This window comes from Dipodomys spectabilis, unplaced genomic scaffold, assembly GCF_019054845.1.
Source record: "Dipodomys spectabilis isolate Male_0828 unplaced genomic scaffold, ASM1905484v1 ptg000457l, whole genome shotgun sequence".
In the NCBI taxonomy this organism is placed as follows: Eukaryota; Metazoa; Chordata; class Mammalia; order Rodentia; family Heteromyidae; genus Dipodomys; species Dipodomys spectabilis.
In genome coordinates, this window is record NW_024871134.1 from 418572 (window position 1) to 433021 (window position 14450).

Consider the following 14450-nt stretch of genomic DNA (forward strand, 5'->3'; position numbering starts at 1 on the left):
AGAAAACCTGAAGTGGTACCATGGCTGAAGTGGTAGAGCACTAGCCTTGAGGTGAAGAGCTGAGGGACAGTGCCCAGGCCCAGAGTTTAAGCCCCACAACCGGTTTGCTTTCAGATTCCTCAGGTATTTTTCCAGAGCTGACAAAAGTAAGGTGTCTCCAGTAAAAGAGCATTTATATCCTGCCTTTAGATGGAAAGGGTGAATACAAAGAACTTTTTAATTTGGTACTTCTTAATTGCCTTCAGCTAAAAACTATACCAGAAATATATGTCTATAAAACAATTATGAGAATCAGGCACAGTGAAGAGTAAGAGTATAAGAATAGGTCTCTTTGGAAATTCTTTTCATTTTAGAAAGTGTAAAAATTGCAAACTTGTACATTCTAATCTTTGAAGAAAGACAAGTATCCTCTATGGGACATGTCTTGGTGGCACACACATGTATAAACTCCTCTACCTGGGCCACCTCTGCAAATAGGTAGTAAAAGTCTGTCCTCCATAAGGAAATCATATTCACCCACTTTCAGTGAATAGTGAAACAGTAAATCATTAAAGCGTTTTCTAGCACTGGTCAATACTCATTTACAGATAATAGTAAAAATTAGAAAATATAAAGTGACCTGTAATCCCACCATCTTAAGGTATATTTTATGATATATTTTCAGGAATTTTTTATTATACATAAAAAGGTATGAAGAAGCAGTAAAATGCCAGTATGGAGAGCTACGATGGAGATATGGCTGAAGAGGTGAGATAGTAAGTGAGCAATTCTTAAAGAAGTGAGCCATAGTTTTGCTAAGCCAGCTATAATTCCATTGGGTCTTAGCAGGAAAGTTCTAGTGGGCTAGTGCTAGGCAGTATGTTAAATAAGCATTCTATAACTATTGTGCAATTGATTAAGTGTGAGCTCCACAAGAGCAAATTTCTGTATGATTTTTAGCCTAACAATATCTATAAATCTTTTCATATCAGTATATATCTTTACTAGTTCTTTTCTAAATTTACTAGTTCTTTTTTAAATTTTTATAACATTTTTATAAGTTATAATAATACTAGTAATACTAAAAATACTATAGTATTTGGTCTGTACTATAGACTGTGCTAAGTGCTTTACATGCATTATTATATTTGATTCATCACAACCCAAAAGGATACATAGTACTTTTCTCATTTTAGAGATGGGGAAATTGATGTTAAGAGAGTAAAATAACTTGCCTAAGGTTAGGTTACCAACTATCATACAGAAAGCAATTCCAGCATTAAAAGTCATCAGAGAGCTGTAGGTGTTGAAGATACTGAATACAGAAATTTATTCTTGTGGAGCTCACATTTAATGAGTTAAATGGCACAATAGTTACAGAATGCTTAGTTAACATACTGCCTAGCACTGGCCCGCTATAACTTTCCCAGTAAGACTCAGTGGAATTATAGCTGGCTTAGCAAATCTATGGCCCACTTCTTTAGGCATTGCTCACTCATTATCTCACTGCTCTTCAGCCATATCTCCATCATAACTCTCCATATTGGCATTTTACTGATTCTTTCACAAGAACAGAAAGGTGTAACATAAGACAACAAGGGCGGGAAATGTTGAATAAGGATAACCTTTAAAAAATTGACACAAGACTGGAATGAGTACCTGCTCAATATGCCTTGGGTTTGTTCTCCAGAAGCCCCTTAAAAGAAATTTACATAAATTGAAATGGTTATTGAACTATTTAATATATAACTATCCCTCCAGCAGTTCAGAAATCAAGATTCAGTTTTTTTCCTACATAATTTTTGATAATCACAGACAAAATTTTTATGCTTAGCACTCATCACCACGGTATATTCTATAAGCCACTCTCTGGGCTTTTGTAAATCATTTCTATTCTTGATAACTGATTTCAAGGATGCTGCACATTTCATATATTTAGATCAATTTAATTTGCTTTTATTTTATTTATTTTTTTGGGGGGGTCTGGTTGTGGGGCCTGAACTCGGGCCTGGGCGCTGTTCTTCAGCTCTTCAGCTCAAGGCTAGCGTTCTACCACTTGAGCCACAGAGCCACTTCTGGCTTTTTTCTTTTTGCTTATGTGGTGCTGAGGAATCGAACCCAGGGCCTCATGCATGCAAAGCAAGCGCTCTACCACTGAGCCACCTTCCCAGCCCCACTTTTATATTTTTTAAATTTTATATTCAATTTTGGTAGAGGTGATTTATTTTTTAGTATCATTGTTCTTAGTTGACAGCTGTTTCCATATAAAACATTTAAAAAGCCTGTAATCCTAGCTACTCAGGAGGGGAGATCTCAGGATCAGTTTGAAACCAGCCCAGGCAGGAAAGTCTGTGAGATTCCTATCTCCAATAAACTACTTTGATAAAGCCAGAAGTGGCATTCTGGCTCAAGTGGTAGAGTTCTAGACTTGAGCACCAAGAGGCTCAGGGACAGCACCCAGGCCCTGAGTTCAAGCCCTAAGACTGGCAAAAATATTTAAAAATATTTAAAAGATACACATGGATCCAAATACAAAGTTGGTTGAAAACCTCAACACCTGTTCTCACCAACAGATAGCTCATCCAGGAAAGAAAAACTCAAATATTAGATTTAAATGACCCCATTGACCAATTTGACCTCTCAGACAGCTACAGAATTTTTAACCTGCTAGTTTCATAATCCACATTCAGTACCCCATATTGGAAGTGGAGCTATGGCTCAAAGTGGTAGAGTGCTACCTTCAAGCAAAGGGGCTCAAGGACAGTGCCCAGACCCTGAGTACAAGCCCTACAACTTACAAAAAAACAAAAAAAATTAGCCCATATTCTTGGTCAAATATAAGCACATTGAAATAACCCTCTGTATTCTGTAAGACCATAATCGAATAAAATTAGAGCTTAACAGTAAAAGAAACCACAGAATATACTCAAATTCATAACACATTGCTGAATGATAAGTAGAACATTAAAGAAGTAAGAATGGAAATCTAAAAGTTCCTGGAATCAAATGAAAGCACAAAACAAAATACCAGAAGCTTTGGGAAACAGAAAAGGCAGTTTTAAGTCAAAATTTTATAGTTTAAGACTGCCTAAATCAACAAAATAGAGAAATCTCAAATGAATAAACTAATGCCATACCTCAAGCTTTTAGAAAAACAAGAACAAGCCAAACCCAGTAGTTGGAAAGAATAAAGATCAGATTTGAAATAAAGGAGACTAAAAGAACTGTACAAAGAATAAAACAAAAAGTTCTTTGGGAAAAAAAATTGACCAAAAGGAGACATCCACGAAATACAATTAGAGATTAAGTGGGGGGATATCATAACAAAAATGAGAACATTATAATATAGGGAAACCTTTATGCCAGTTGGAAAATCTTAAAGAAACTGAGGTATTCCTAGATAACAGCCTCAATGTACCAAAATTAAGAGGATAACCATTTAAAAATAACTACAAGTAATGAAATTAAAGTAAATATCTAAAATACCTTTAAAAAAAAATAACACCAGTATATCCCAAACTTTTCCATGAACTAGAAAGGGAGAAGTCATTACCAAACTCATTCTATGAAGACAGAATTTCACATTTCCAAACCAAACAAGATTCAACAACAACAAAAAGCCTATTGGCCAATTTCTGAGAATATAAACCCAAAACTCCTTAATAAAATATTTGCTAACCAAATTCAACTACTAATTTTAAAAAATCATATAATACCATTCCTGGGATGCAAATATATGTAAGTAAATATAAAATAACATTAACAAAACCAAAAACAAAAATCACATGATCATCTCAATAAATGCAGAAAATCTCTTCAACAAAATCCAGCATCCTTTTTTTGATAAAAGCTCTGGAAAATCTAGGAATAGAAAGAACATCTCAGCATACTAAAGTCTATTTATGACAAATGTAGAGTCCATTTTATCCAAAATCATGAATAAGACAAGGATATTTACCCTCTACATTCCTTTTTAATTTAGTACTAGAATTCCTAGCCATACAATGAAGGCAAGAGAAAAACATAAACTCACTCAAAGTAGGACAGGAAGACTACCCCTATTTGTACATGTTATGATTCTATAGTTAAAGGACCTTAGAGGAAACTCCATCCCCAAGCTCCTAGAGTTAATAAATAATTTTGGTGACTAGCAGTATATAGAATATCACCCCACAAAAATCACAAGCTCTTCTGCATAAAACAAAATTAATTCCCTATGTAACAGTTATTTTATAACAGAAATTCCTATAAATAAACCTAACCAAGGAAGTAAAGTACACTTCAACTAAAACTTTGAAAAAAAGAAAACTCCAGAAAGTGGCAAGAGCTCCTAAGAAGTTCATGGATCATTAGAATTAATATCCCCACAAATGGCTATACTGCCAAAGGCAATCCACAAACTCAGTGTATCAAAATCCCAAAGTCATTCTTCATAGTGATATAGAAAACAATAAACAAAATCATATGGAAAAACCCAATAATAAATAATCAAAGCAATTCTGGGAGGGGGGGAGCAAAAAACTATTTTTTTTTTTTTTTTTGGTCAGTTGTGGGGCTTGAACTCTGGGCCTGGGCACGTCCTTGAGTGCTTTACCTCAAGGTGAGCGCTCTACAACTTAAGCCACAGCACAACTTCTGGTTTTCTGGTGGTTCATTGGAGATAAGGGTCTCATGGACTTTCCTTACCCAGGCTGGCTTTGAACTGCCATCCTTAAAGCTCAGCCTCCTGAGTAGCTAGGATTACAGGTGTGAACCACCAGTGCCCAGCCTTAATTTTTTTTTTGATGATTCTGTCTTTATCCACGGTATATTTACATGTATATCTTTGGGAGGGTAAGGGTACAAACTCAAGGGAAAAAGGGATGAAAACATGCAACAGTGGAGCTCATTGGGCATTGATGAAAGTAAACTGTGTAATTCACGGGTGGAAACGGGATGGGGCGATAGGGGGATTGAAGAGGGACTGGGAGAGAAGAGACTGTACAAAAGGAAATGTATTCATTACCTGACTCATGTAATTTTAATCCCTCTGTTCATCACCTTTATAATAACAATGAAATAAATAATATTTTTTAAGCAGTGACAAAAGTATTGCAATTTCAGACTTCAAACTTTTCTACAGCACTATAGTCCCCCAAACAGCTTGCTACTGGCACAAAAGTAGACCTGAACACCAGTGTAATAGACTAGAAGCCCCAGACATAAATCCATATATCCAGATAGCCAGAAGTAAGCCTATGTAGCCATGTAATATTTGACAAAGTTAGAAAATATAGGTTGGAAAAAAAGATAGCCTTTTTTTGTGGGGAGTGGGGGTGGTCATGGGGTTTGAACTCTGGGCCTGGGCGCTGTCCCTCAGCTCTTTAGCTCAAGGCTAGAGCTCTGCCACTTGAGCCATAGCACAACTTCTGGTTTTCTGGTGATTTATTGGAGAAAAGAGTCTCGGGGACTTTCCTGCCTGGGCTGGCTTTGAACTGGTATCCTTAGATCTCAGCCTCCTGAGTAGCTACGATTACAGGCATGAGCCACCAGCACCCAGCAAAGATAGCTTCTTTAAAAATGGAGTTGGGGACACTAAAATTGGACACCTGTCTTTTCACCTTCTACTAATATCAATAAAACATGAATTAAGACTTCAATTTAAGGAAGACCTGAAACCTTGAACCTACTATAGGAAGTAGTAGAAAAAACATTAGAAATTATTGGCATAAGCAACTTTGGTGAGGGGTCGGGGGAGGATCGGGTAGGGGAAGGGGAGGAGTATGGAAAGGATGGGAAGGGAAACAACGAGGAGGCAACAATGCTTGATAAGAAATGTACTCATTATCTTGCCTATGTAATTGTGACTCCTCTGTATGGCATTCTCACAATAAAAAATATATATATTAAATTAAAAAAAAATTATTGGCATAGGCAAGAACTTCCTGAGTAGAATTCCAGAGGGTCAGTAAATAGAGAAGGAAATTAACAAATGAATTGCATCAAGCTAAGATAATTTAAAAGTTATAAGTTTAAAAAAAAACAGTGTGTTAATTTTATCCATACTCATTTTCTTGTTTATTATCTTTTGATGTTAACAATGAGCAAAATCTGATTCCTGGTGAAATTTTATCCATCCTTATTTTCTTGTTTATCTTCTTGATGTTAACAGTGAGCAAAATCTGATTCCTGGTGAAATTTCACTTCATAATTATATAGTGTAAAGAAAATGTAACTACTTGGCTCACTAAGCATATTTTAAAGATCCTTCAAATTACTTCCATTTTATTCCTGGGTACTATAAAAATATAAGTGTTGCTTGTGTGCTGTGGTATGAAAGTGAAAGTTGTATACTAGGTTAACCTTCCTGAGGACAGGGACTGCCTTCCCACTACCTCTGCATTCTCAGCTCCAACACAGATAGAGAGCCTTGTACCACATTGCCTTTCATTTATACATAGCTTTATTGTAAGATAAGTTGGTAAGAATTGCTCAATGATTATGTTACAGGACAATTACAATGATAAAAGAGAAGATATAGGGCTGGGAAGGTGGCTCAGTGGTAGAGCGCTTGCCTTGCATGCCTAAGGCCCTGGGTTCAATTCCTCAGCACCACATAAGCAAAAAGAAAAAAAGCTGGAAGTGGCGCTGTGGCTCAAGTGGTAGAGTGCTAGCCTTGAGCTGAAGAGCTGAGGGACAGCACCCAGGCCCAGAGTTAAGGCCCCACGACCGGACCCAAAACAAACAAAAAGAAGATATAGTCATTGAACTCTGTGCATTAAAGACTATATGTTGTAATAGATATTTTAAGGGTATTTTCTAATACTAAAAGTAACAAAGTAAGAAGTTTTTTGGTTTTTTTTTTTTGGGAGGGGTCCGGTTGTGGGGCCTTAACTCTGGGCCTGGGCACTGTACCTCAGCTCCTCACCTCAAGGCTAGCTTTCTACCACTTGAGCCACAGCTCCACTTTGGTTTTTTTTCTTTTTGTTTATGTGGTGCTGAGGAATCAGACCCAGGGCCTCATGCATGCAAGGCAAGCACTCTACCACTGTGCTACCTTCCCAGCCCCATATCTGGAGAAGTTTTATATACATGTTCTTCATTTTTAAAATGTACCTGTTGAAAAAGAATTATTTCATTGAGAGCATATAATTTTTTATGTATATTTCAATTTTAGATTACAAAACTCTTAGAAGAATTGAGAGAAGCCAAAGAAAATCATACACCAGAGATGAAACATTTCATGGGATTAGAAAAGAAAATTACACAGATGGAAATAAGACACAAGCAAAGAGAACAGGAACTTCAGCAGGTAAGTAGAAAGTTTCTCATTTTTAAGTGCTTTTTATTTGCTATAATTTTGGCATCTGTACCAAAAGTTGTTTCCTTAAATCTTCCCATTAAATTATTATTTGATTTTCTCTTAAAAGTTATTAACTGATTTGTTTAAGAAGACTTAAAAGCCAGGTGCTAGTGGCTTACACCTATAATCCTAGCTCAGGAGGCTGAGATCTGAAGATTGCAGTTCAAAGCCAGCCCGGGAAGGAAAGTCCATAAGACTCTTATCTCCAATTAACCACCAGAAAATCAGAAGTGGTGCTGTGGCACAAGTGGTAGAGCTCTAGCCTTGAACTGAAGAGCTGAAGGACAGCGCCCAGGCCCAGAGTTCAACAAAAAGAAAAATCTTAAATACTTCAAGATTGACTTTCCTTATATTTGGAGATCTATCCATCATCTACCTACCTACCTACCTGTCTGTCTGCCTGTCTATCTATCTATCTATCTCCCATTATTATTGATAGGTACCTAAAAAGACAAAGACAAAGCTCAACAAAATAAGCACCAGGAAATGGGTATTTGCAAGAGGAAGTGGAGCCGAAGGGAGAGGGATAAGTAGACAAATGAAGAGGGGACGATGCAGGCAATAATTCATTGTATATACTGAAAGAGTGAGTCAAAGGAGGGTGAGAATGTTGAAAAGATGCATTGCATTCATAACGTACTTTGTTAAGTGGGACTTCCTTTTTACAACTACCTAAAGATAATAAAAATTTGTTTAGAAAATTTACATTTTACTTAGAAACAATGTTCATATTTAATTTCAACAAATTCAGCAATTTGTTAAAAGATGATCATTACAATGTTAATTTCAACAAATTTAGAAATTTGTTAAAAGATGACCTTTAAAATGTTATATACCTAGCATTAGCTACATTGCCTACACTTAGTTACAGATAAATTAATAAAAATTTAAAATAGCAGATATAAGAAATGATGCATTTTAGGTACATGCCTTGATGCCAATATTCAGCTGTGCTTGAACAATGTTTTAGTCTTCTTGGGCTCCCTTAACAAAAATATCTTGTACTGGGTCATGAAAACACCAAAAAAAGAAGCCTTTTTACAGTTTGGGAGACCAGATCAAAAGTCCAAGGTTAAGGTCTGGTCAATTTGATTTCTGGTCAGGGCTATCTTCCTGGCTTGCAAGTGGCATTCTTTTGTTCTTGCATGGCCAAAAGGCAAAGGAGCGTTCTAATGTCTTTTCTAATGAAACTAATTTAATCAGATTGAAGCCCAGTCTTTATGACCTTAACTTTTTTCCTCCCTCTAGATATAGCACAACTATCAGCAAATAGGGCTTCAACATATGAATTTGAGCAGGACATAGACATTCAGTCCGTAAGAAACTGAAACTTATGTACCCTTTTAAAGCAGAAAATAGACACACAGAGTTTTATGGTTGACCTAAGTACCCCAGAGAAACCCCAGGTGTCCCCTACACAACATTTGTTCCACTTTAGCTCTTGAGATGGTTAAATGTTTTTCGCTCCCACTGCGAATTGTAATGATAATATGCAATCTTGTGTTTGCAGATAATACAGAAAACACACCAAGTAGTAGAAAATGAGCAAAACAAAGAAATTGAGAAATGGAAAAGACTTGCACAATTAAAGAATCGTGAACTAGACAAATTCCGAACAGAATTAGACTCAATATTAGATGTTCTTCGGGAGCTACACCGCCAGGGGGTGGTGGTACCAGTTGCTATTACAGATGAAGTGACTGCACCACAATTTTACTAGAAACTTGAATTATTCAATGACCTTTATCAAAAGGCCTGAAGATGGATGAAATTATACACCTTTTGAAAAAAAAAAAAAAGTATTGCCAGAAGTGAACAGCAGCAAAGCAGCATTTCAAAATAAATCACCCTTAACCAAGAAAAACAACTATCATGATGTACTTCACTGAAAATAATTATCATATTTTAAATGGTTTATGACAGGATCCATAATGCCAGATATTTATAGCCAATAAGATTGATTGTAAAGCATTTCATTTGCAAATAGAATGGAAAGAAAGTTGACATTCTCAGCCAGATTGTAACTGATGAAATATGATTTGTATTTTTCTTTGTGACAGAAACAGCTCCTCTTTCTGCTAGGAAAAGGTACAGGAATTTGGGCCCAATAGTATAGAGGATCTTGTCAGCTGTCATGTTATAGAGCTTCCTCTCTTAATTCCAGATGAGAATTGTAACTTGTATACACGAATATAGTGAGTTCTCTTGTGTTCCCCATTTTTATTTCCTAGTGGTTCTTTCATACAACTCATGGTTGTATGGTGGGAAAAAATACATTTCATAATAGGCAAAATCTGATATTTTCATTGTTTAAGCTTCATCTCATAAATAACAGTACAAATTTTTGGTCACTTGAAAAGTATAACCACAATTTGGGGATTTTTTTTTTTCCAGTGGTGATAGTTTGAACTCAGCTTTGACTTGCTAGACAGGTGCTCTACTGCCTGTGCCAGGCTTCCCGCCCTTTGTGTACTAGTTATGTCTAGATAAAATCTCATGTTTTGTCTTGGCCAATCTGGACTTTTTTTTCTAGGTTGGCCTATACATAGCTGAGATGATAGGCATGTACTACTGTACCTAGCTATAATCTGAATGTAGCCCCAGGCTGGCCTCAAACTGCAGTCTTTCCAAGTAGCTAGGATTACATTGTAAACCACTGACACCTGGCAAGTTTGTCTTTTCTATTGAAAAAGTAATCTATGTGTATTAGAAAAAAATACAAATATGCATGGTAATAACTGGTAATTGTCTCACCATTCGTTTTTTGTGGAGGAGACAGTACTGGAGTTTGAACACAAGGCCTTGTGCTTGCCAGGCATGCAGTCTACTACTAATCCATGCCTTCAGCCCTGGCAATCCCCATCTAAAAGCTTAGTCAAAACTGAAGTCAGTTTGTTTTAGAATATTCTTACCTAGCATTAATGAGATAGAATCTGAACTGCATATGTCATTTTAATTTTGGTAGTGGCCACATCAAAAAAGAGTAAAAAAAAAAAAACAACAATTAAGATAGACAATTTTTAAGCCTTTACAGTGTATTTTGTATTTATAGCACATCTCAGTGTAGACTGGCCATATTCCAAGCGCTCAGGAATCACATTCCCAGGTGATAATTACAAAAGCCAGGTGAACTAGTTGTTGGTGAATTTGTGGGTCATAGATTTCAGGTGTGAAAGTTGTTAAAAGATAGGGAGTGCAACATTTTGTAATGTACTTTTCCTAACAGGGTATTGCAAGCATTATAATTTACTGCTTTCTACTGTAAAATAATTTTAAGTTGCCAATAATTTATTTTGATTATTCTTTGTGTGTGCCTTTGTGTATCTTTTATCTACTATAGTTAATCTGCTTAGCCTGTCTGAATCCACATCTGCACCATCCCTCCATTTGTCTTTTCAACTAGCTCTGTACATTGGCCATCCATCCTAAAAACACACAGCTGGATCTAAAGCACAGAAGTATACATATCAAATAATTATTAGCAAAAGATATAGCCTATTTTGATGAGGATTCTCTGGTTTTGAGTATGTCCTGCATGTGGAAGATCTTCAGTTCTATTTACAGAATAAAGATTTCCTAGGTATTTGTTAAAACTTAAAAACCTTAGAAACTGTGGCCCAATTTTTAGTCATTGCCCTCAATGGTCAAGAACACAGAGGATGGACACTTATGCTTTTTGACTTAGGAAGTCTCTCGTGAATATTTAAGAAATTTAAGATTCCAGAAATGGTCAGTCCTCTTCCACTCTTAGTAGTTAATTTTAGGCGTTTCCAGGTAGGTTACTTCTAGGTATGTTTGTGAGATTATTATGGAAGGAGATTGATATTTGAACTATTGGACCAAGAAAGATTCACCATCACCTAGGATGGGACTGAAAACACTCAAATTGTAGAGAAGGATTTAGTTAGAGCAAATGAGGTGGGGAGAGACATAATCTACTCTAAGACAACCATCTTCTGCTCTTGCACATCAGAACTCCAGGTTCTTGTCTTCAAACTCCAGGATACACACCAGAAGACCCTCACTTTCTTAGATCCTTTACCTTGATAATATCAGCAGCAGCTTTCCTATTTCTGGGGCTTTTGAATTTAGAGTAAGCTCGCTGGCTTTTCTAGTTCTTCAGCAAGCAGACAGTAGATTTTTGGGCTTACTTCCCCAACAGAACAAAGCCAATTCCTGCAATCCCCTTTGATCCGCTCTGTTCTTTCTGTCTCCATTTTTATATCATATGGTGCTATGTTTTGTGTGAAGCCTGTACATACTAAACAAATGCTCTACCACTGAGATAGTCCTCCCATCCCACAATCTGTCTTTGAAGCCTGCTTTGATAACCTTGTGCTGCTATGCTCAGTATATTGCCCTATCACCTATCATGTAAGTGAGAATAAAATCCACTGTGTACTGTGTAGGATTGACATAGGAAAACCAAGGTTGATGGGCCAGTTACAGGCAGAGGAGTAGGCCTAATTATTTGCTAGAAATCAAGCTCCAATGATGGCCATGATTACAAATGGGAAATTTCCCTCTAAAGAAAAGCATCTTCAAGGAGTAACCTGGAAAACTCTATGCAACAGGTCGATTTCAGTAATCTGAAGGGGGAATGTAATAAATGTGAAGAATAGATCAAGTTCCCTAAGAATAGGCTGCACTATCCAGGGACAGGCTACCATGCCATAAGAGGACACAGTGAAGAGAGGACTGCTCTTCTAAGGTGGATTCATGTCCAAACTGGCAGTCCTTGTAGGCTAAGGATGCCTTAGTTCCCACTAATTGAGCCCCAGTCAATTCCCAATTGGTCCCAATACAATAAAAACATTTTAGTAGGGGCTGGGAAGGTAACTCAGTGGTAGACTGCTTACCTTGCATGCATGAGACCCTGGGTTCAATTCCTCAGCACCACAGAAGCAGAAAAAGCCAGAAGTGGTGCTGTGGCTCAAGTGGTAGAGCACTAGCCTTGAGCTAAAGAGCTGAGGGACAGCACCCAGGTCCCACAACAGAGTTCAGGCCCCACAACCAACGAAAAATAAAAATAAAAAACATTTTAGCAGATAATGAAGCCAATATTCTGCCTTGACTTCCTGGATCTCTTTCACACAAAGATCAAATGATTCACTGATTTCCTCCTAGCTTATGGGTGATAAAATTTTTATATTCTCCCAAAGACTTCTTGTTTTAACAAGAGAGGATGAAGAAAGTTATATATTGTCAAATAGATTTGCACTATGAAAATGTAACAGTGTACCTGTTGGGAAATTTTTTTAGGGGGAGAGGTGGCAGGGAGATTGATAGAGGGGTGGGATTGAGTGGAATGCAGTGTGCACATGTGTGGAGATGTAACAATAACATACTCGCCCTCCACCATTTAACTAATGACAAGCTAATAAATAGCTCTAATTGGAGTTCATTTAAATATCTATATCAAAACCTTATATCAAGTGATTAAACTTTAATATTCTTAAAAATGTGTGGGCTATACGTCTAAACTTTATTCAAGTGTTATGTAAACATTTATTGAGTACATAAATTTAAAGCAGCCAAAATGCTTTGTACAATGTTCGTTGAGCTAAATGGACTTTGTATACAGAGGATGTACTTGGTCAGAGAGATCAGGCCTGTTTGGGTTCATTTGCACTGTCAGAAGTCTGAGTTGTATCTATGATTTATACCTGTATAAATATACCATGCCCAAAATTCTAAATTTTACTTCAAAGGTAAAAGATAAAATTAATATATATGTATGACATATGTGCTAATTTTGACTGATTCCTATGTTAAATTCTTTGTGGTCTCCAAATACAGAAACCTTCTAACTGCCAAAGATAGGAAAAATCTACCCAACCCAGTTCTTTCTTTTTTTTTTTTTAATTGTGAAAATACTGTACAGAGGGGTTACAATTACATGGGCAAGATAATGAGTACATTTCTTATCGAGCATTGTAGCCTCCTCCTTTGTTTCCCCTTCCCATCCCTTCCCATCCTGCCTCTGCCCCCCCCACCCAATCCTCCCCACTCCCCCTCCTCCCTATCCCCACCCCCCCACAACCAAAGTTGTACGACTGACTTGTACATCTCATTGTTGCAATGGGTCCACCTGTATCCCTATTTAAACTATTTGTTTTTCCCCTTCCCCTCCACAAATTATACCGACATCAAATACAGTGAAAAGCAGGGGTTATACTGTGGGGGAGGGACATACAAAGCAACAAAGAAATACTCTTATAAATGTGTTAGAAATAATCGCATGAAAGAAAAAAACATTTGAATACATATCTTAGGGTTCATTTCCCTAACATCACCTTATCTGACCTTTTCTGCTTGACTCAGACATATACTAGATATTGCAAATAAGGGAAACCATGGGACCTATGTTTCTTTGGGCCTTGCTTACTTCACTTAATATGTTTTCCAAGTCTTTCCATTGCCTAACAAATGGGGCAATGTCATTCTTTCTGATGGAGGCGTAGAATTACATTGTGTATATATACCACATTTTCTTGATCCATTCATCTACTGAGGGGCATCTGCCAACCCAATTATTTCTAAATCAGTGATGTATACAATGTTCCTAACTGTAACATGAATATAGTGCTGGTATAATGTTGCCAGCTATAATTATTCTGAAGTACCAAATTTGATGAAAATGGTAAGTCTTCTATTATTGCTTAACCACTTAAAAAGTTTAACCATGGCTAATCCTTACAGATTGGATCCTTCTGCAAAGGCATTTTGTGATCACACTGCTGGAAAGCAATTCTAGGATGTTGTTGGCTTTTCAGCTATTATGATCTTGTTTCTAGTTTTTACAAGGGGGTAATACTAAATCTAATGACAAAAAATAGCCAGGGTACTGGGGATTGGGGAAATACAGGGTACTGGGGGATTGGGGAAAGAAATAGACTGTTGGTGGATGAATATTAGCAGCAGAGATTGGTTCACTAGCTCAGTGTAATGTGCAACTAAAAACTCAACAGAAATTAAGGTCATTAATGTCATACAATGAATCCTAATTTGAATATGCAGGTGATCTCTTTAATTTCATGGAATCTATAGGGAACTGGGTCTCCACAAAGGGCAAAAATCACTCAAGGAAAGGTAAAATTACGTAGGCCACATTGCAAGTCCAAAAGGA

At 36.9% G+C, this 14450-nt stretch overlaps 1 protein-coding gene across 1 annotated transcript in view; it reads left to right on the forward strand.

Annotated features, from left to right (window-relative positions):
* Cep162 (centrosomal protein 162) overlaps nucleotides 1-9198 on the forward strand; it is a 76978-nt gene extending 67780 nt beyond the window's left edge. Inside the window, exons 26-27 of the mRNA XM_042668572.1 lie at nucleotides 7136-7270; nucleotides 8832-9198. Coding sequence (XP_042524506.1) covers nucleotides 7136-7270; nucleotides 8832-9041 — 345 coding nt within the window. The 3' untranslated portion in view covers nucleotides 9042-9198. The remainder of the gene's footprint in view (nucleotides 1-7135; nucleotides 7271-8831) is intronic.
* The last annotated feature ends 5252 nt before the right edge of the window (nucleotides 9199-14450 follow it).